Raw genomic sequence first — 24,009 nt, 5'->3', positions numbered from 1 at the left:
CAGGGTACTATGGTAATCTAAGTAAACATGTATTGCGTGCGTGACTCAAACCCACGCACACGTTATGTGACGGCTTGTCTTCACTTTGGCCACCCAGGATCCCCCAAAGACGCTTAATAACCAAGCTCCGTGAAACCCGTCCAGGTTGACCCACTTATCATAGCGTGGTCAGGAATTGACGCAAAGCTTTTCTGATTTGCCTGTACAGATGGCGAGACATCTAAAAACTAACGGTACATCACTTATTGTTAACCAATCACGTACTGGGAGGTTGTTGCTATTGTCTTGATTCCGTATTTCAACGTTCTACAAAATCAATCATATTCACGTCTACCTACAACCATTGACTGACGTCATAATTTATAATTTCCGTTCTTTCCAATAATACCAGGAGTTGATTCAAGGATAATTTGTCATCGTTGTCATGGATATGCACGGCTGTCATCAAAAATTCCCATATGTACACATAATTAATTTGATGAATAAATAATTGGATCTCGTAGCATTAAAACAGTTCTTGCTTTACGGACAATCCTTAATCCGCTGTATATCGTCGTTGTTACAGGCCTCTCTCTCTGTAAAGTAAGTTTTTTTTTTATTCACTATGTGTTTTTTGATGCGGTTCAGGAGATTCCTAGAAGTTATGCTGACAATTCGCAGCATTTGTAAATTCGTATTTGTCATTCGGGAAACTAAGTGTGTTACTTTCATGCGAATAATTTTAAAAATAACTTTAGTGTATTTAATATGGGTGGTGCGGCAGCTTCGAATTTCGTGTAAACAGTGTATTCTATAAACGTCGGACACGACGCGCTGTGACGAACACGGCACTTCAAAAGTTACATCGCAGTTGTCCCAGTGAGCAACGTAGTCATGTGTCTCATGTTGTCAGCTCAGAGTGTCCTGTTGTATATTATCAGTAGAAGACATTCTGGAGTGTTGTTTTATAATTGTCACATATTTTTTTTATTTGTTTACATATTATCCAACTTTTCGTTTTTTACCCAGTATGACATAAAATTCAAAATTTTTGTCTTGAAAAAATTGTCTTGAAAATACAAAAATGGACATTTTGGAACAATTTCCATAGGAATATTATGTTAAAAAATTAATTACTGAAAAACTGAATTGATAATGTTCGTCGGAATTTTCAAATAATTTCTCGAGAACCCATTTTATAACTACATATACTTTCTCCATCCTACGAAACCGAAACGAACTAAATGTTGGAATATGATGTGACAGCATAGAAACCAAAGATAAATAATCCTATAATCGCCATTTTCATCGATACATTCATGTTTGGAGCGAAAAGTAGTTCGGAGACCATTTCATCTGGGTTACATTAACAACAACGTGAAGCAAGACCATATTGTGAAATCTGATCATTTGTTTAATTGGCAACAAACTACCTTATGGCGCTGAGATTATTTTAATTAAACCGGTCCCAGTTTGTAACTTAAAGCATATCCATTCTCTTGTGCCCAAGCTTTTTGAATATGTTCCTCTGTATTTCTGTGAACACGAGTGAACATCGGGACCAAACTGTATACTATGTATCGCGCACTACCAATCAACATAGGAGTACATAAACGGGTTGTTTCACGATATAGGACGAAAAACGTAACACCTAGGATAAAGCGATAATGTAACCACGTCTTCAAATATGTAAATGAGTAAAAATAATATGTCGAGATTTGGTCCTACACGCATCGTTCCCATGGGACACCGCGACTCGGATCAGGCATAATATAAATATAATATTCTAATTTATTATATTACACATAAAATAATACTGAACGGGGTAATAATATTAACAGTACAGCAATGCGACCAATGACGTAATAGATATATTAACCTCGAATACTTGAATCTAAGCAACTAAATATTTATGGTAACTATGGATATATTGATGTTTGATCGTGCTGTCTGCGTTGTTGTCAAATAACGACGTCATAACAATAGTGTAATTAATAATACAGTGGGGATAGAAACAACAACACGACGCAATGCAACGCAACGCAATGTATTGTATCAAAGTTGGAAACATTGGTCTAAAACCATCAAATAGTGTTCGTAGTTATTAAGATGTTTAAAAAAATGATGTGGTGGTACGCCTTTTTCTACTTTTTTTTAATTTCACTTTATTTCACTCATGTCGCTACGAGCACCTGACCACTCTAAAAAAATATGTGTTTTTGTTTGACCTTAGGTGGAATATCACGTTCAATATTGACATTTATTTCCCTGTAGATTCGTGTAATGGATATATTTTACATATTCACCTTGTGTATCAGTGCGCAGTTTATTGAAGTTTACGGACAGTTAAACCCAGTAAGTATTCAATGTTAAACTCATACATACTCAAAATATGTAAATCTACGTTTTAGCTTTTTTGAGAGAGAGGGGTGGTGGGGTTACAACTAATAATATAGACCATTTTCCGTTCACAACGAGATTCCGCGTTATGCGTGAAATCGAACGTAAAAACAGGACAAACAAAGGTGATAGCTTCGTAGTGGTCTCAAACATCTCGCGAAAGTATTTTGGGGGATATTTCCATTCTTAATAATGTGCTGTACACATTTGATGATGGTCAATTTCGATGAAGTAATGGTATTCAAACGCAATATTTTCTTAAAGAAATTCGAGTTCAAAATCAAATCGTTCGATTTTTGCGGCAGACATTCGGCGGGCGTCTTTCACGCAATTCGCGAGATCTCGCAGTTGTACGGAAAATCACCTATTGAGGGAAAATGAACGACTATACATAGGGTGAAATAGGCTTTGTAGGCTCGTTCGAAATTCGCGTCAACGTCAAATTTGTTTAAAGTGACACAGTGCACGTTTCTACGAGTTCACTGTGCAATGGATACTGGGATGATTGTCCTAGTTGTCTGATAACAACCGACTACGAACAAGGATAACAAAATAGCGAATAAATATGACGTAATCTGACAAAGCATATGTTAATGGCATAGTCCCCGTCAGCTGAATTAACTTACGTCTTGCCTTTGTATCTACTTTGTTCAATATATATATATATTTACATAGCCGCCAGTTGGCCTTTTTGAATCAAATCACTAAGCACGCCTAGGGGCACCAATAATCCAGTGAGTTGACATGAGTTATGTCAAAGCCAAGTTTGAACGAAATCAGCACAGGCACGCATGGGAAATGGTTGATAAATCGTTTAAATGTTGTTTTCGTGTTTTGGGGACAACAGTAGCTGTCAATCTGTAAACAAACAATCAAAAGGGAAGGTAAATCGACGGGCACATGTCGGCCATTATGACTTGTCTTTTTACAAATTTCCAACAAAATTTATCCAGGCATGTCCGATTCATTAACGCACTCACGGAAACATATAAGCCTTCATTCCGAAGTACTGATACATTACTATAGAAAAAATGGCCCGCCATTTGAACGGCAGTATCATCTAATATAGCATTGTTATGTATGTATTGATTGAGTGTATGAACTAATTAATATTCATACCAGCCTGTTATTAAAGTGAAAACATTTCTGAAATTTAAATATTGACATTTCAGCTTGAAAGATAATTAGATATGTTACCTGTGGTAAAATTGCTTAGCAAGAAGCGACTCTTCGATGCCATGTTGTGTTACCAACTTAGACACTGTCTGCTTCAATTTGGAGAAGAATAAGAGACGGTCAACTTAATTTCGCCAGCAAAAGTCATTCTCGTCTTAATTTCCATCCACACCGTGATTGGCCGCTCTGCAGCCATGACCATACCTGCTTGACGAATCTACCTTTTCAGCAACACACTGGCACTTTCAGACCGACTGTTTTAAAATTATGGCAAATGACACAATGGCCTGCCTCTTATTACTGAAGAAATCACCAGCTTTGCCGCTATCGCAGATGGCAGTGTTAATTACTTGGTCGGTGTGAATACATCATCATCTAACTGCATAGCATATCGTAATATTATCACTTTTTTCTTACTCTCCTTAGACACCAAGAAAAGATGCGGAAGGTAAAACATAACATTGTTATTTATAACCATTTGTGACGTGTTATTACATAGCTAGGACAAACTCACCGGAGGTCTACTTCGGCCACGTCAATAAAAGCGCCATCTTTACCGAATTTCTGGATCCACCATTGATTGGTGTTTCAGTTACCCCACTTTTCCTGATTTGTAGAACAATATGTACATTTTGTTTTAATATAAAAATGCATGGCTTCAAAACTTCATATGTTATTATTTGTATCTCTCTATAATAAAGTGTTAATAATATAGATCTTGTGTATTTATTGTTAAACATGTTGAGATAATTGTTGTTTTATCGTATTGTAACAATGCATTATGATTTATAACCGTAAAATAAATACGTTTTTTTTTCCAGCATATAGAAATATTCGTTCAGTGAAATAATATTATATCGTCATCGCTGTACACACCAATGGCGCATGCGCATTCCCCATATTTGTTCGAGCGAATACAACTATAGTTGATAAATTATATTATTATACATCTGTTACCGTAACGCCATAAGTTACAGCATGCCGTAATTTTGCGGTATTTTACGGGGTATTTTCATTCTACCATATAAGGAAATGCGATTTCCAAATATGGAATGATTACGCGCGTAAGTGTCCTCTAATAATAAAATATATGGACTCAGACAGTACGCCTCGCATCGACCTCCGCTGCGCGTCGGTCGATACTCCAGCTGTACTGTCTTCGTGCATACTTTGAGGTATTCTCGTAATAACGTCATATTATTCAAATCAAAATACAATAACAAAAAACATTATTTGAACTTCCAAAAAAATACAAAGCTTACCCGTGGTCATTTGCATCACTACCGTTGTCACGTGACAATTATATATTTTCTCTATAATACTATACCAGAGTACCTGTGTGAATGCATATATTTTGTATTCTATGCAAGCTATGACGGTTAAATATCCTACCGTCAACTAATTGTTCAGAAACTGATATTTTAAAAAAAGGTCATCAAATCTATCAGTGTCCGAAATAATATACAATTTGGAAACAAACTTAATTTGTAGAAATTTACGCTGCAGCTCGGTGTATCTCAATTGGGAAAATGCTAGTTCAAGGGCCCATTATATTTTACCCCGGACGCGTCTAGAACTGGCTGTTGAAGTTTGGTTTGGTTTCCCTATTTTGATCATTGTGTCGTTGTTTTCATCGCTAAAAAATACGGGGAAATAAATGCTTATATAATATTATAACAATGACCCTGGTTGAAATCGGGTACACTATTCAGTATTGAAAAACTCAACGTACGTTTCGACGGTTTTATGTGTAAACGAAACGTTCTTAGCGAAGTGATGTCTACGCTCTGGAAAAGCCAAAATTGCAAAGTAACAATGAGAATTATATAGTGATTCCTACACAATGTACGAAAAGCGTTCGCGTTTAATAGAACGCCTTCGCGTCAATAAAATTAGTATAGTGTCAATTGTATAATAATGAGCATTACACAGTGCTGGCTCCGTATATTCAGTCGGCATACCTTAATTTCAAAACTGGGGCACCCTTAATTTCAAATCCCACTTACCCCTTCCCTCTGAAAGTGTTTCTTGTGAATACGCCATTTATCTTCGTAAATGTGACATACTTCTTGGATTCTAGCATCGGGGCAATTTAATCTGTTTATAAAAGTAAGCAGCATGTTTATGAAGATAATTACACTTCGCGTTTCATTTCAGTTGATCTAAGCACCCGTATCGTAGGAGGACAAGAAGCAGCCCCCCATGCGTATCCATGGCAAGCGTATTTGATAAAACGTTTGCAAGGCAACTGGCGTTTCACTTGTGGTGGAATGCTTATCGACAGGGAATTTGTACTGACTGCCGCCCATTGCATAGAAGGGTAAGTGTCCTGCAAACTTTGATTTCCGCAATAAGTTCAATTTATTTCCTGTTTAACATTAGAGTTGTTTGAATTTATCTCGTATAACAGAATAACTACAAGGATTGTGTGAACAATTTTGTGATACGAAAGTTGAATTAAATGGGTCAATAAACCTCGGTGTGTTTTCAAGGCATACTGTTGATTGTATTGTATGAATTTTGTCTCGTAAACAGCAAACTAATTACTCTCTGAAACCGTGATTATATTATGAATAGCTTCTAATTCAAAAATAAATGCAAGACATTTAAAAAACGGGACATTGTCTTGTAAACTTAATTCAATAAATTAGTGGATATCCCATGGTAACGGAAAAATGATGCTTCGTTATATCTCTATATTCAAGCCACACAGTCATTTATGAAACGATACACACAAACACACACAAATATTTCTAATAAATTGTTCACAGACTGAACGCGGATAGATATACATAGTTTCCGAACTACTTTCCTCACTAGGATTAGATACTCATGAAAGATTTCGTCACGGTTCTGTTACACACGACAAACACAATCATGTACACTTACAAGATGAGTGATTATTTATGTTACAAATTATTTAGAATTTATTGAGAGTACTATTTATTTGTTTTCGTTTTTACATTGGTTCTCATGGAAACTGTCACACTGTTTAAACAAAATGTTGCGATAAATTATATGAGTGTGTTTAAACAATTCGATTTTGATAAGACAATATTGTCCAATTTTTCATAAAACAAAACTTTTGTTTTAATAGAAGCAAACATAACTATTGGTTCGATGCAAAACTGACAAACTCTAATGCGCATGCGCAGATTTACCTATACGTACATATTATCAAAAAACTTGTCTTTGCAGAATTGCGTCTAACGAAAACTGCCATAATTATAACTTTTCATCAAAATCATTCAAACAAGCCCAAAATTCTTAAAGTTATCGATATAACCAGACTTGTATGTATGTATACCGTAGAGTCTCGAAGCGTAACCTCCAAGTGGTGCTCGGTGATCACGATATTACAGTTACTGAGGGCACGGAGAGGTTTCACGAGATCAAAAGCATACTGATTAATCCTGACTATGATCCTTACACATTCGACGGAGACTTCGCTCTTCTGCGACTCAAGAATGCGGCTACTCTCAACAGTTACGTGGACGTGGTGACTCTGGCTGACACATTCAATGACTCCGGGGAGTGTGTGATTACTGGTTGGGGTAACGCCATCAAAGATGGTGAGTTATTAATTTTCAATGCACGAGATGCATGTTGTTTTTATTAGACTAGACGTCGTCTATTATCGTGAGATTTTGACAAATCTACAAATACTAGACTAGTGAATCGGTCTGGAGCATGGAACTATAAACCATTTTTATAGTTCCATGGTCTGGAGGGTTGTGTCTTACGTACGAGTCAGTCTGCGCATGCGAGTTCCCATGGTAATGTACTGAAGTCATGAAGACAGCGAATCAGTGATTAGAATTTTGTGCCGTCTATGTATTTACGTTGGCCATTCGTGGGTGCAGACCATTCTTGAGTGCTCTGGGAAGGGCACACTGGGATTCTAGGCTAGGTTCTTATGGTCACCCCATTTGAAAACGTATTGAACTTATGTAGAAAACTGTGGTGCATCTCAAATGGGAATAATAATTTGGGGATGATGTGGGAATAAAAAACATTTCTGTCATCTACCAGACATAATCAAACACACGCCCATAAACCTTAACAAAAGTTTCCAAAGGTTTTGACCTTCCCACGGAGCCGTGACAGTGAGACGCTCATCCAGGATACAGATCGAGTATATACTCCGCCGTAACAACTTCTACAAGTTCAGGTCTACGGTTTAAACTGAACATACTGAACTGCCTCTATAGAGTGAATGTGGTAAATGTAGGCACGTACCATGCAACTACTTTTAGCTAAGTTTCTACATTTGATTTAGTTTCTGCATATAATAGCGTTCACAAGAATGTGATTTAGAAACATAATCTTCGATGGGCGATAATAGGGAGTCTCCAGAGCTGTAACAATTGTTCTCACAATTCACCATTCAGTCGCGCCCTCTACAATGTAACGATTATGTGACGTCAATGCGTGCAAGAGGGACATCCCTCCCAGCGTCGATATTGTTTTGATCTGCTGTCGTCTGCCAACAAAACATACTGCCTACATATTTACTATATTGGCGAACTAAATAACATAGTTGTATATCAAAATGACGTTGCTCACACCTATTACGTCATTTTGACGTCACAGAAGTGCTTCGCCACCAGGGGGTGTGACTTTGTTATTTTGTTTGTTCTTTTCAAACGTTTGGCTGCAGAGAATCACGTTAGGTAATATGTGAAGTACGGTCTATGTTTTTTGACAGGTCCACAGTTTACAGTCCTACAAGAGGCGGCCGTCACTATAGTTCCTGTGAGTACATGTGAAAGCATATGGAACTCGTTCAATCCGATTACTGATACAATGATGTGCGCAGGAAATGGTGCGCAAGGTTCTTGCGAGGTAAGCATGTACAGTGTCTTCAAAGATGTCCGTGGACCATTTTGGGTTCACTGCGAGATCCCGCGTTATGTGTGAAATAAAGTAAAAACAGGACAAACCAACGTCATAGCCTCACATAGTAGCGTCCGTCGAAAAATCGTATGGGATTCGAAAAAATAATGCGAACGTATTTTGGGGGATATTTCCACGCTCAATAATAAGCTATACAATTTTGACGAAGGTAAATTTTAATAAAGTAAGTTTATCTTAACGCAATATTCGATCCGCGCATTACGCGAGATCGGAAGTCTGAGTGAGCGGGAAGTAACCTATTGGTATTCTGCCGATAAGCACATTTCATCAGAAACTAAGAATTATGTTCGCTGTGCAATATAACAGGATTTTGTAGTGCTTTTTAAAGTTTTGTATTGTGTTAGTACTGTAGCATACCACTGTTAGGATTTTCGCAATGAACGCTGGGAGTGAAAGTGTATATTTTGTCAAACAGTTACTATTATGCTCTCGTGAATGTCTTGCAAAATATGTTTCTATGGTGAAACTATTTTTTCATATATATAAAAAAATGTTTCGGTATTGTTATTAACATTGATTAGAATTTTTTTAATAAAGTACGTTAATGGTATTTTTCTGATACATTCAATACATTGGACATTGGACCTGATCCAAATTCGTGCTCGCGAGTTACCGGTGTCGGCGCTGACATCTGCCGTTTCTTGGAGTTTAAGTTGTTCGCATTAGTGTCCATACGTTAAATGAACGAGTTTAATCAATTTTTATAATTTAATATGCAATTATAGATGGAAAATATCACAATTATATTCATACTTTAATATACAATACTATATCATTTGGAAAATATTGATAATGAGAGATGTTCTGAAGATGTTTATATATCATGTGACCTGATAATCATTGTCACAATCACACTGTTTTTAGGAATTTGTGCCCTTCAGGCAAAATGTACATATTTTATTACGTAACAAAACACTTCGCGATAGGCGTCTTTTGTGGTATTATTTACGGGAAGTATTTGTTCACAATTTTGTAAACTGGCCTAGCAATTCCCATCACCCATTAGACAATGTCACAGCATTTCGGCTGTTTTTCAACAAATCTAAATCACTCTCGATAATTTTGATAATTTGAAGTTTTGGTAATTTTAAAGGGTATAAACGTACATTCACAAAAATACCCATAAAATAGGAAAATTTAGTATATAGCTTTGACAAAAAAGCATTATTTTTCATAATAATGCATTTTTTCGATCTGTGTAACTACATGTGGAAATCCTAATGAGATTCAAAGTTTAGTTGACAACTGTCGGTTTTGCAATATTAGGGTTTATCAACTTGTCCATGGAGGCTGCATTTTTTTTATATAAATATTGTATTCACTGACATTTAGCAAAAGATTCACAGTTCTGTATCTTTTTCTTACTGATTTGACAACACTGTGTAGTGTAGATGTTTTTTTTTTTGTCGATTGCAGTCAGTTGTTTGTTTTGTGTTCTTGGAATGTACACAAATCAACAACGGTTAAATAAGTATATTATTTCCACTTAGAAAGCTAAAAGTCAGTTGTCCGAGCCGCAGAACTAAAACATTCTGTCAGCCGTCGCCGTTCACAGAAGCGATATGATTTTACACATCGAAATTCAGAATCGCAAGTGTAGACATATTGCATAGAAATGAACACTAAATACATCTATCCCAACCAGCAATCGAATCATCAATCTTCATGAGTGATGTAACTGGTATTTCCATCTAATGTATTTGCTTCTATTCCCACTATCATAAAACGCTCAAGTGAATGTTGTCAAATTCGTATGTGTGCGTTGCTACAATAAAAAAACAGGAAATACATTCTGGGCTATTACCATTGTCAACTTGAATTTTTTAAGAGTAGAGGACTATTTATACTGGGGACGCGCCAGTAAGAAATTGTTAAAATTGTCCTATTGGCATACCAAAATTGAAACAGAAAATATTCTGTATTCACTAAAAAAAACTTATGTTACGTTTTTATACTTACAACGAACTCGAAACAAAAGAAACAGTCCGATCCAAACAACCTGCGTCCTAGAAAATCGGGTCTTACCGCCCTTGCGTTTCCGAGCAAAAATACGTCGATGCCAAAAACGACCGATTTTCGCCAAATCTTCTATGATTTTTTGATAATATCATTAATTCAGTAAAAAACAAAATTGGCGATGTAAATCACTCTCGGCGATAATAGCCAAGGGACTGGATTTTCAAAAACATATTTCATATACAAGGTATATCAAAAGCAAAGTATCAAAAGCATAATAATCTCATTTGCATAATTAATATTCATGAGCAATGAAAAACTCTTTTCAAACTGTGCTAAAATGATTTCTTATAGCTAACATTTCCAACTACCATGTTTTGCACAGTTTCACTAAAAGGGCGAGTTTTTCATTGCTCATTAATATTAATTCATGCAAATGAAACGATTATTTCAGCCAATCGTGTCATGCAACTCCCCCTGGATACGCGTTACTTATCATTATAGCTAATTTGCATATATATGATCTACAAGTTCCTTTCGGTTAACGCAGTTTATGTTAAAGTCATCCGGTTACGTTATTCAGTTTAATAAATAGTTTTACATGTTTGGTTAATTAAATGAAATATACCAGTAGATGATTTGCGCTAGAAAAGAAAAATCTTTCAAAAATGTCAAAACATTGGATTATAAATAAATGACTAACTTTATAAAGTGACTAAAAGCATTGTGTTCTATGACTGTTAAACGCGGAGAATCGAATTCGCTCAAGACTGAAACATTTTAGAAATATTCACCGAAAATCAGATAAACGAAATTGTTTAGAAAATCCATTTGAGTGCAATTAGTGTTTAAAACGGGGAGTCGTCACCTGCGCATGCGTCAGAATGCCAGAGCGTGTCATTGTTAACAAACAAGCGTCCTCCCGTAAGCTATTGCGTTTTTAGCGTGTGTTGTTATCGTCGCTTGGGACTCAATTTCCGCGCGTGCGCAGGTGACGACCCTCCCGCTTTAATATTTCGTTCCCAGCTAGTAGGTACGTAAACAAACCGATGTTTTTCCACAGTTTTAGTGTATCACGTGTGACATTACCTTGCACAACGCAGTCCCCGATAAAACTGTTAGCGATTCCACAGTAGTTAGACATTAATAATTAATATTAATAAATAAGTTCATTCAGCCATTTTCAGACTTGTAAACAAGTCTACCCATACACAGTATTGAGTACATTGTATTTAGGCAATGTTTAGACGAAGTATGTATACAATTTACAGATAAATATGTAGATGTTGACGATGACGATTGCGTTTACGTCTAGAAATTGACATGAACCATTGCCATTGCATATATAAGGGAGTTCATATGTGAAACGGAAAGCTCAACTCAAATCCCAGTAGTACCTTCTATTATATTACATTTTCCATACTGGTCAAAACGTAAAACATTTTTTTTTATCTTGTAGGGCGATAGCGGTGGTCCAATGGTTTGTTTTGAAAATGGTGTCTGGGTGGCGCATGGCATTACGAGCTGGGGCACAGAACAATGTGGAGTAGACGGTATCCCGGATGTTTACGCTCGAATCAGTAGTATACACGCGCAAATCATGTCGATCATTTCTGGTGGTGGTGGTGGCGGTGGTGGCGGTAACGGTAATGGCGGGAATGGTAATGGTAATGGTAATGGTAATGGCAAAGGCAAAGGTTAACCCGCTACTTGATCAACAGTCTAAATCCTATCACTTACGTTATCTCGCGAGATATACACCTATGTAATCTTGCGAGATTTCATCTACATGTAACGCACTGTGTGCAATAAACAATTTTCTTCCAAAATATTCCAGTCTTTTCTCATAAAATAAAAAAAAATGTTTCATACATGTTTCATGAAAGATTGCTTGGGAATGTGACAAATGAATATGACAGTGAGTAAAGAAATACAAACTAATTGATTTATGTCCAATGTGAAATCAAAATAAGTTATTGCGCCCTCACTGATATACGAGTTTAATTGGCATCGGTAATGGGAAAGTAAAAATACCATCGAGCTGGGGGTCTTTATGTAGTAGTATACGAGTTTACGTGACAACGCGGACAGCTCGCAAGTTGTGTATCTTTCACCAGCGTAGTTATTTTCACGAAAACAATGTGAAAGTGAAATGTCCCTACCTTTTTTTATTGTTTAATATTCCTGTATGTTGATAAATAAAATGGACTGAAATTTGTTATTTACTGTGAATGCTGTTCTTGTCACAACCATCTGAGTAATCGTTTAGTGAAACAATGCAACACGCATGCGCAGCGGCTATTATGGTACGTACAATAACAGTCAGTGCACATGCGTATTAGTGTTTTTTTTCACTCACCGTCCAACAAATTCTGTGCATGCTACAAAAAAATATTAATAATTTACAATAAATCATGATCTAATTCGGTCATCAACATTCAGTATCAAACAACAATATTACAAAAATATGTTTTCGCCCATATTGCATCTTAACTATTAGTCAATATCACAAAAAGTTGAGAAGATAAATGTTTATCATTTATTAAATGATTCTTTTGAATACATACATTACATTCATTTTAATTTGAGACGGCCATACATCCTCTCGAACAGAAAGCAAACATTTCCCTTTTCTACCGTATGTGGCACGCTTCACTGGTAGTGTACGCGTAATTGCAAAAAAATAATGTGTGTGATGGCCGTCAATTCAGCAGTGAATGTAAGATGCGCTCAATACGTGAACGCCCTGGTGGTTCCTAGCCTAGTAAAATAGTGACTGTGCCATGGAATGTGTCAATGTAAATTGCCAATTAAATTTACTAAAACTAAATTTCGATAATTATGATATGGCTAAGATATTACGCTTTACCCATAATCCTTTGCTGGAGAATCAACATGGTGGACTACATAACACCGATAAAAAGTTAAATATCTAGAGAATGAAAAAAAAAGGATATAAAACTGTAAATTGAGTTCTGCTGAATTTTCTCTGAGAGCATTATCTTTGCTCGGATTTCCCTTTTAATGATTCTAGCTCTTCTAGAATCGATTATTATAACCTCAGACAACCAGTAATATTGGTTATCCGAGTTTTAACACACGATTTAGATGATAAAAACTAAATATTAGTGTCAGACATTGGTCGTCGCAAAACCAGTTGAAGAATTTCTTACGAAGGCAGACGATTCGAATATTCTTTGAAAGCCACAGAATGATTCAAGTTGATCAGTGAATATCTGCGTCCTGATTGGTTGAAAATGTAGGTCGTATAGGATTGCGTGAGAATTTATTTTGAACGAACTTATAGACCAACAGATAATCAAAACATACAGCGTACTTATGACAGTGTGGTCACATTAGGGTTGCCGATGCATTTGACTGGTAAGTGTTTATGGGTAAATCTGGCTACGGTATTATGCCGATTAAACTGGGTGGGTGATGTACTAGTATAAGGTACATTGCGCTTGGGAAAGAGGATATTCCAACTACTATATGCACAGGGCCTTAACGCCCTCGACCGAATAATTGCATGTGTCCCGTTTTTTTTTTATTTAGAAATTCCATTTTCCCTGGAACTGTAAAAAAATCAAATTATCGGCAATGAATCGTATTCTCCCATCCCAGTTGTTTACACACTCGCGATCGAAAATTAATTCGTCTCAACTCTTCAACTCTTATGTACCGATGAGGTGTACTTTGACCTGTACCTGCAATGTGAACTTAAACGTGTGTCAGCACTGACAACGTCGTGTGTTAAATGAGGGGGTGAAAAATATAATAAATATACCGACGTCCAACCCAGTGAAAAGTTCTTCAATCAGTCTAACAACATTGCCTTTTTTGACACAAATTAAATTGGCTTAAATTGACGTTGATATTGTTTTAAAATATTTACTGTAAAATGAATGTGTTTTTTTTTGAAATTTGTGTTTACTATGTCAAAGCAATCACCGGTATTGTCCGCTATCAATTTAAGTCCAGTATAAACTCATTGTAAATTGACCTCTAAGGGATACTTCAGGACATTGAGTGGGCGATTGTAGAATTTAAAGAAAAATATATGCACATAATAATTTTTTGAAAAAAGTAAATTCCACAGGGAAGATCACAAAACAAACATGTATTTATATAACAAATAATCCACAAGAAAAAAGCAAAAACAAATTACAACATCACTATGAAGAAAATTAGCTCAAAAATAGATGACAAAATAATCTGCAACTAAATCTACCGCCAAGAGTTTCTAATGGTCAACTCCAAAAATTAAAGTCTTTCCGAAAAACTTTCCTTCTTTTGATGGGCGGTGGCTGGAAACTCGTTTAAAATTTTCAAAAACGCAAGTGGATAACGCGCTAATACATCATTTCTACAGATCGCACCATCTAATGGTAGGCTCTGTTTTGACGTCATTATGGCGTAATGGATAAAACCAAAGTCGTTCAAGTCGACAATCTGACAATGTAGCCATAGTTTGCTGCACCCAAACACTATCTTGAGAGATAAGGAATCTGCCATCGTGGTCATTCATTCATTCACTAACTCACTCACTCACTCACTCAGTGGTCAGGCGTATCATAATTAATGGATTTTTTAAAGAACAATCATTGGTAAAATTGGTGTTTGGTACTACACTGGCCACGGGCAAGTAGTACTATGAAGAGGTCATGAGAAAAAACACTGGGAGTCAAGTGTCTATCTCTCATGTGATTTTAAATAACTACTAGTATAACATATTTTGGAAACTTATATAGCAGAGTGTCGCAATTTCTTTTGTTCTATTGATGCATAGGTTTCATTGCTTTTTCGCATTGTGAATGATAATAAACACATTTTCCCACACATTTTTTTCTACTTCAACAGAATTTCAAAACTGAAACAAACGATCTAAACTGTAAACGCTACGATCACCATAGTCTTGTCAGCTGACAGCATTGCAATGCAATTGACAACCCCTTCAGTGACGAAATACGCAAACATAATATCCTCGGTTAATTAAAATAATATCCTCGAAATTACACCAAATTTGGCAACAAGATGTTGCTTTTAATCATCGCGAGAAAATCATGCACTCTGTGCTGCCATCTTGGTTACCTCGATCGGCACCCATTCGCCAATGGTTTGCGATATCCAATTCTAAGGTACTATAAATGAGGTATTTCCAGGGGCCAGCGATCGTCTCATTTTATCGAGCTTTTCGCCTGCAGCTGGATAAAACCTGCTTCGATTTACCATAGTTTTCTTTTTAATGCGACTTAATTTGGAATTTGTTTTCTGTCGTATATAATTTGTGTCACCGGCGATTGAGTAGTTAAAGGGCGGTGGTCGTCGCCCCTGTTCGATCTGGGACTTGTGAAATACATCGTTGGTTAACATAAAATTCGAACATGCGCAGGTCGACGACCACAGCCCTTCATTACTGAAAATACTAGTAACTGTGTTTTGGCAAATCGAAATAGACAGGCATGACGTTGCGTTGTGATACTTGGTATTGTCTCATTGTATTCGAATTTCAAAACGCCGTATTTCAAGTTGTATTGCTAACGAAAGCGGGTTACTATTCGATCAATGCATTTTATTGTTTTAATAAAATGAGACACTTTTAAACGAAGCAATTTGAGCACCATTGGTTTAATTTCAATCGACACGTGCAGATGACAGTGTCCAAGCGTCATGGGATATTCATTCTATGTATTGTCATCTTTGTCATCAAATGAAATTTTCAATTTTTTTGAATATGAAAACTTTAAATACAAACATACAGACGACTACAGATCAAAACAATATGAACGATTAGTTGTACCATTTATGTAGCAGTGACTCTTCATCTCTAGGGGGCGCTATTTATGAAACGGTATTCTTGAAATCTTTGTGATTATATTATTGGCGAAATCATGTTCACTTCAGAACAATACATTCGTAAACAATGTAAACAAATATCTGCTGCTTTATTTAAAAATCTGAATGCAAAATATTGCTGCACTGTAAAGTAAATTAGGCTCTGGTATTCACCAGTGGGTTCCCCGCCCTTTCCTCAGCGCGAGAAAGATCCGCAGACTTCTACGATGAAGTTGGAAAGTGTGAAGTCAGTCTGTGGTCGAGAATATCACGTCTGAAATTTCTTTAGAAATAATTTCCAACGGACGCAATTTATGTATGAAGCAATCAGTAGCACCCTGGGCTATATCCAGCCAAACTGGACTGATCACACAACGCGATCATTTCTAGGTATTCACTCCGCGAAGCCATTTTAGACGAAAGTCAATGTCATCGTAAATTATCGTAAATTATCACAACGTGCCAATCACGCCGTGTTTCGATCGTGAGACCACGGTTACTACGGTTAGTAACCGTGATGAGACCTAATGGCGTTCACGAAGAATGGCGAGTACTTGGTCGACCAGTGTCTGCATATTACGCAGGGGTGGATACAAGATTTTTTTTATGGGAGGGAGGGTCCAAACTTTAAAATCGCCAGACTAAGTTAATGATTTTTTTATATTATACAAAAACAAATTGAATAAATTTTTAATCGAACCACCCCCCTAGATCCGCCACTGTTACGTATGTAGTCGAGACAGGCGCTTGCTGACATTTTGATGATGGTTAGATCAATAAATTCCTGATTATTTTAGTTACTGCGATAGGTAGTAACTACATCATTGTCCTCCCACGAAGGAAATGGTTCAGGTCCGTGCAACCTTATCATCTTGACTTGAAGATACGTACGTTAAAGGTCGGTGGTTGTCGTGCAGCGCGTCTTCGAATTTCATGTAACCAAACAATGTATTTAACATGTGGTGTGTACGTCGCGATGAGTCCATATCGAACAGGACGCTGATTCTACTTCGGCAGTGACTCGTCGCACGCAATACGTGACCGTCCCAATGTTTTTTTAATTACATTTTTGGTGAGTCAATTAACCGTTCCAAAAATCCACCAGACCACGAGGCACGCTTAGGAATAATGTCCATTTCATGTGGTGAACTGCCATCATCGTAATATCGGGACTGCCAATTGATGTCTTTATTACACAAGCAGCGGAAAGATCCCAAACGCGTTATCAGATAATAATCTACTCGGAAGCGAACAGCGGCCAGTAAATTCGTTAATAAATGATCGCAATGACATACCAGGTACGTGTTATAGGGGTTGTGCACAGGTGATAGCGCATGTAAAGAAACATGTGTATCTTTTGCTACGTATTTCTTCCATTGATTTTGTATATAAATGTCCCGTAAAATCGATACCTGTTATAGCAAAGGGTGGTGTAATATAATAACGATTTTTAAAGACTTTGTTACACACTCATGAATCATAATTTTACGTGTTTGTGTATCCAGTAATGTTTGCTCGAAAAAAAATGTGGGGGGCGCAACCCCTTCAAAATCAAGCCCCCTCAAAATGCAGGAAATAGCGTTTCAGAGGGTCTAGATTTCAAAATTGTTAAGAGGGTGCATGCCTCGGACTTCCTAGTAAAGTCGTGCCTTTGGCGCATAGTTTGGTGACAGATCTCGCCCTCCATGCAACATTTCGTGCCGCCGCCCCTGGGTATTCCGTAGTAAAACCCATGTGTGGGTTGTGTCTGTAACTACCACGACACAGGACGTCTTCGTTATCTGTGAACAAGTTCAATTGTTGAACAACGGGGCAGGTTAATGATTGTTTAGTTGGAGTAAAGGTACGACGTCTCCGTCGGGGCATTGTTATATCAGTGACCCATTTCTACTGACGGCTTTAATGATTTGTTATTTTGGAGGCAATGGAATGCTGGTATAGTTTGATTACCACTTCAAATTGCCTACAAATTGAAGTATGTCTAACAATTTATTTTAGTAGCGTCACTCTGCATTCGAATCAACGATTTCCAGAACTTGAATGAATGCATGGTCAATGCAAGGAATTAGCTAAGCAGTTGATTTGTCATGGGATGCAGCATGTGGTTAGCTATGATACATATATGTATCAGGTGCGATACTACGGTTCATTGTCCCATCATTCGTCCATTGGTCTATGCATGTCATCGTATTTTGCAATAAGTTCTGAGGTGAGTTGACGACTAATACACATTGTGTGGCGTGTCGACACATCGTAGTTAAATGGTAATAGTGGTATGGTCTTCTTTCTAAGATAATTTGGTAGTGTATTTACCTTGGTCAATTGAGAAATAGTAGTCACGTTTCCAAAGTTGTCTTCTATTCCAATAAGTCCGAATTCCCACGCGTTTTCGATATTAGCTTCGTTCTTAGGGTGAATATCAGGAATTATGTTTCTGGTTTTGCGTTTGACACCAGGAACACATTAGATGCTTTGAAATATTATTGTTTGTGGCTATGACTTATAAAATACGAATGTTATAGTGTCCATGGCTCAGATCACACCAGTCGGACCAGATAATAAGTCGCAAATGTTTGATGAATCTGTGATTGAACCAGTCATTCCCGAAATTACTTATGACCAATATAAGTCTGTCTCAAAACAGTATGTATGATCGATGATATCGAGTGTGCAAATGCTCTAATTGGTGTACTTCCGGCGAATTATGATTATTTAAACATCGCTTCAAATGATACCCGGAAAGTTCATGAAAACCTAAATTAGTGAACATCTTTGCATTACAGGTCTTCTTCCCAAACATAGATAGTTTAACGTGTTCTTTACTCATAATGTTCACAGAGATTTCAAAAATGATTGACTGGTTTGCACGTTCATCTAACAGGGCAACATCATTGATTGGTGTGTGACTACATTATACGACACTAGTGCTGTCTCCAACAAGACCGGGTCGCTTTGCATTTTCCCTTGAGTTACTTAATTTTGGAAAAGGCAAAGTTAGGGGACGATTTTTCATTTAAATCTAAAAAAACTAATACAATTTTCAGGGGGGGTGGTCTAATCAATTAGATTGTGATAGAGATTCGGATATAGTTGCCATGGAAACAACAATTTCGGGAATTATTTTCTATTTATAACTCGAAACGATTTCCATGAAATTTTCAGGGGAGGTTGTCTTTGATGCAAATATCAATCAACTAAACATTGGTAGAGATGTAGATCGGTTTCCATGGAAACAACATTTTCGGGAATGAGTTTTCGTTGATAAATAATTCTCAGTAAATTTTCAGAAGAGGTTTTCCTGGGAACAAGTACCAATCGATTATATTTCACAAAAGCTGTGGATCTGGTTGCCAGGGAAATAGCAATTTCGGGAACGATCAAATATTTATAACATAAGAGTTATAGATTTTCAGAAGGGGCACCAATAAGTAAATGGTTGATTGGGATCCGAATCTCGTTGTCATAGAAATATGTATTTTTAACATTGCCATCCTCTGATTCCATTAGTGAACAAACCTACACAAAAAAATAAAAAAAATAGGTAACTTCATCCTCGAGATTGCTATTGACCAGATATCAAAGTGTCAATCCTAAAATGTGAAATAAATGAGCTATTAAACCACTATCGAACGATATTCTTAAATATGAACAGTCTTACCCCATTGATGCTTTATAAATATCGTTTTTAGCAATAATAATTTTCAGAAACATTGACCAGTATAACTGTGTTCAATTTTAAATCAGGAAATAAAGCCAATTACCTAGACAATGTGTTCATTTTTAAAGCCATTATACATAAATACAAGTATCATATTGACTATGCTTACGATGCAACAACGACTACAAACAAATCGAAAAGGCCAAAAAAGCTGTACGCATGTTTTGATAGCGTATGGCATGCTTTTGAAATTATTGAAATCAGGCATTAATGGCAATATCTATAACATTGTGAAAGACGTGTTTGGTAAGGTTAAGCAAACTGTAAAGTAAAGGTGAAAGGTGGTCTAACAATTGGTCAAACAATGCTGTAATTCAATATATTTATAAACGGTTTATCAAACATTGTCGATCCTGTCACTTGTAGTCCATCGACATTAATAAATAATAAAACAAGCTTCCTAATGTACGCTGATGACATCATCATCTGGTTTACAAAACTGTTTACATAATCTCGCATCATACATAAAAATGGGGTACCTTAAGGTCAACGTTGAGAAAACAAACATCGTCTGATTGAAGAATTAATTTTCCACAATTTTAATTTTTCCACAACCTAACCTAAATCTGAAAACGCGGCTGTCCCTTTTTGATAAATTAGTCTGTCCTCTATATTAGTTTATGACAGTGAAGTCTGGGGAGATGAAAGCTCATATCAATCAAATCTTGGCAGATTTATTATAAAAAATGCACCCGAATGGTAATATACGGCGAACTAGGTCGATACCCACTCGATGAGTTTTATTAGCTAAATTTTATAACCGTGTCACGAATTTTAAAGGTGCATTTGTTAAAAAACTCAATACAAAATAGTGTAGCACAATAGAATCTCAATAAACATACTACAAAATATGCAATTCTGATCTGATGTAATAATAATAATAACTAATGAATTCAATAAATAAATATTCAACCTGCAATAGAAAGAAGAAATTTAACAGACAGAACTATACAGAGAATTTAAAAATCAATCTTGTATGGAAATCCTTACATTATCAAACTTAATAATAAGTTATAACTTCGTGAATGTCTTACTAGATTTCACCTGACATACCAGACCAAAAACACGAGAAAAATGAATATGAATAGTATGTTTGATGAATGAAGTGGGGGATGAAGAACACTTCATAACGTCTTCTTCACTATATAGTTTCATGGGAAGGTCATACTAGAATCGACTAACACACATATAAACAACGTTATGAACTTAAATAATTGTAAGAAGTTTCTAATCGCAATGAAAAGCAAAACCTCTAAGGTCCATATACTAGTATATATCACAAACTTTCTTAAAAACCGACAACATCACCAACTTAGTTTTTTTTTGTTTGTCTTTTTGCTTATCACAGTGTTATTTCTTGTATTCTGTTTTTTAGTAATTCTTGTTGTTAGTGTATTGTTCAAGCTGTGATTTTTGTTAGTGAATTATATTAGTGTTATAGTTTACTATGTAAGAATTGTATTTTTTCCGATGACTTTTTTTAATAAGTTGTTGTGTATCAGTTTACACTGGGATCATCGTGCCATCATACACCTACCTCTTCTTCCCTTCTACTATACCAGACTTCTATACTATACGCCACAGTTACTATAACTTCATCGGCCGTATTTACCAGTACTTGTATGCACCACCACATAACTAGTCTGGTTCAAACATCTCTAACCCAAATCTCGTTACGGACATCATGTATTTCTGTTGATGATTCACAAGGCAATAAGAGATGTCATTATGTCTGGGTTTTGAAATACAACGCTTTGTCACGGAATAATAGTACGTCAAGAGAGTTAAATCGTGGTGAATCATTGAACTGCAAAACATGTTTGAAACCGTTGGGCATATTTTGTTTTATGGATATGAGTATATCCCATAAATTTCAGGCGGAATTATTGCAGTATTTATTTGGACAAGGTCCGACAATTAATCTGTCAAGTAACTCGAAAAATTCGGCATCTGGTTTGAGATACCTATTTGGACTTTATGTGGACTTTGTGCGGTTAATAAATACATTAATTGACGTTTATTTGCATCCTGTAATCAATCACTCATTTGCCACAATTTTGCCTTTTCGAGTTATACGAGAAGTCGGTGGTGATTATTGAGTGATAAATCAGAGTTAATGTTCGAGTTAGTAGGACTTCTAGTTATAAACAACACCCCCCTTTCGAGTTATATTTTTTTGGCCCGACCACGCCCACTTTTACCCCATTTTTAGGACGAACAAAATCATTGTAAATCAAAATTCATGAGTTAGTAACTCGAAGCCACTGTGTAGCCTTATGCTAGGTGCTTCAAGGTGGTCGAATTCATTGAGATTCTATCAAGATCGAGTAAAATAAATCATGCACTTAAATCGCTATCACCTTCACTGAAACTCCACAATTGGCGATAAACAAAAATAGTATCCCTGCTTGATTGTTGTTCCGTGAGCAATGGCCAGGAGAGAGAAATGTATCACAGTCTTCGCTACTCTGGTACAATAACAGAAATTTATAGTTCCTGCGAATATCGTTGTCAGCACCTTTACGTGAAGAGTTTACACACTTAAAATATTTAGTGACGTCACACTGCACGCCTTATCAGATTGCCACTATGGCGAAGTTCGCTATAAAGCTCTGTGTTGCCACGGATTATTTTCTGACCAAGATAGAATCATACCTACTTTTGAAAATGTTCAAAATACGAGGAGACCGTTGTTCTACGTTGGCTTAGTCCGGATCGAAAGTTCAATAGTTCACCGTGACGTTGAAAGGAGCACCCCTGGGATGGGTTCATCTGACGGTATCACTATACGATGTCTGCGGCAACGATCAACGACATAAAACACCGATTGGTAAGCGGTTCATTTCCTGTCTGCATAGATTTCAGTGAACTACGATTATTTGATGCAACAGACAATGTGTTGCCAGACCCCAAATTACTATTGCGCAATCACGTAAGCCCCAATCCCTCATCTAGACTATGCATGTATAAACATAAGGTCAAATCTATGTACGAAGACATTACCTCATTTACTGTCGACTTATTGCTCTGCATGCTACAATTATTTAATATATTGCCGGTACTGTCGCGGAGCTTTGCGTATTCCCCAACGACATTTATCGAGGTACGGTTACTATAGTAACTATGTTGGGTGGTACTAGCCAAAAGGATTAGGGACATCGTAATAATAAATAATTACACTATGCATACCGACGTAAACCTTGTTCACACGTGCTGAGAAACGCAGGGTAACCCCGGTCTACCTTTTACTCGGCGCTCGCACCTTATTGACACGTGTCTCATAATCACGGTTAAACACGGAACTCATGATCGAGAACTGAGTCCTGATAAACTAACCCAGGTCGGGGCCGGGCTAACCTGTTCACAAGTGTTTTTGTAACAGCGTGGGTTATAATTAACCCCGGGGTGAGCCCCCGCTTTGCTACACGTGTGAACACGGTAATTGACAATGTACATTGTGTACATTTGCGTTTGCCAAGTAACAGTTAGAACTTACGAATGACAGGCACAGAAAGAAACACATTGTATCAGTTTTCAAAGCCTTCGAAAACATGGCACCCAAATATTTGACCTCAAACGCAGCATCATCAAAAACGTGACAACTTTAATTCTAGAGAATAATAATTGAAAGAATCACCGGTTATTTTTTTTTTTCAAAATTCGCGAAGTTCGTGGATTTTATACCAACTTCCCTCACTCTCGGAGTTACCGAAGTAAGACATTTTGTGTTAGTTTTATTGTAGTTTATTGCTATCATTTATTTATTTCATTTTTTTTATTCATAGCTAAGCTAAGACATATTTGAATGTATCATTTTGTAGATTAAATCAGAACAGTGGTTTTACTGTCCCTGTTTGTTGTAAGTTGGCTGGTACCAGACATTTACTACATTGTATTGAGTGTGACTGACAATCATATGACAGATATAGTACAAACAAAATCCAGTAAATTTGAGCATTTTTGTGTAATGAGTTGAATGAGATCGGTCAAGGAATGTAAGAGATATGGCCCTGGAACACTATTCGTTA

At 36.6% G+C, this 24,009-nt stretch overlaps 1 protein-coding gene across 1 annotated transcript; it reads left to right on the top strand.

Annotated features, from left to right (window-relative positions):
• Positions 1 to 528: 528 nt before the first annotated feature.
• LOC100375882 (elastase-1) lies at positions 529 to 12,301 on the top strand. The gene is made up of 7 exons (XM_002737956.4): positions 529 to 582; positions 2,254 to 2,334; positions 3,982 to 4,003; positions 5,713 to 5,875; positions 6,868 to 7,127; positions 8,264 to 8,400; positions 11,888 to 12,301. The coding sequence occupies exons 2-7, from the start codon at positions 2,263 to 2,265 to the stop codon at positions 12,128 to 12,130; spliced, it is 897 nt and encodes a 298-aa protein (XP_002738002.1). The 5' UTR covers positions 529 to 582; positions 2,254 to 2,262; the 3' UTR covers positions 12,131 to 12,301.
• Positions 12,302 to 24,009: the final 11,708 nt, after the last annotated feature.

This window comes from Saccoglossus kowalevskii, chromosome 15, assembly GCF_978046115.1.
Source record: "Saccoglossus kowalevskii chromosome 15, keSacKowa6.1, whole genome shotgun sequence".
Taxonomy (NCBI): Eukaryota; Metazoa; Hemichordata; class Enteropneusta; family Harrimaniidae; genus Saccoglossus; species Saccoglossus kowalevskii.
This window is presented reverse-complemented; position numbering and strand designations above follow the sequence as displayed.

What these genes read in the sequence shown, in the direction of transcription:
- LOC100375882 (XM_002737956.4), top strand. Translation starts at nt 2,263, where the DNA reads ATGGATATATTTTACATATTCACCTTGTGTATCAGTGCGCAGTTTATT. An exon ending in ACCAAGAAAAGATGCGGAAG is followed by an intron (nt 4,004 to 5,712) that starts GTAAAACATAAC and finishes GTTTCATTTCAG; the next exon opens with TTGATCTAAGCACCCGTATC. An exon ending in GGGTAACGCCATCAAAGATG is followed by an intron (nt 7,128 to 8,263) that starts GTGAGTTATTAA and finishes GTTTTTTGACAG; the next exon opens with GTCCACAGTTTACAGTCCTA.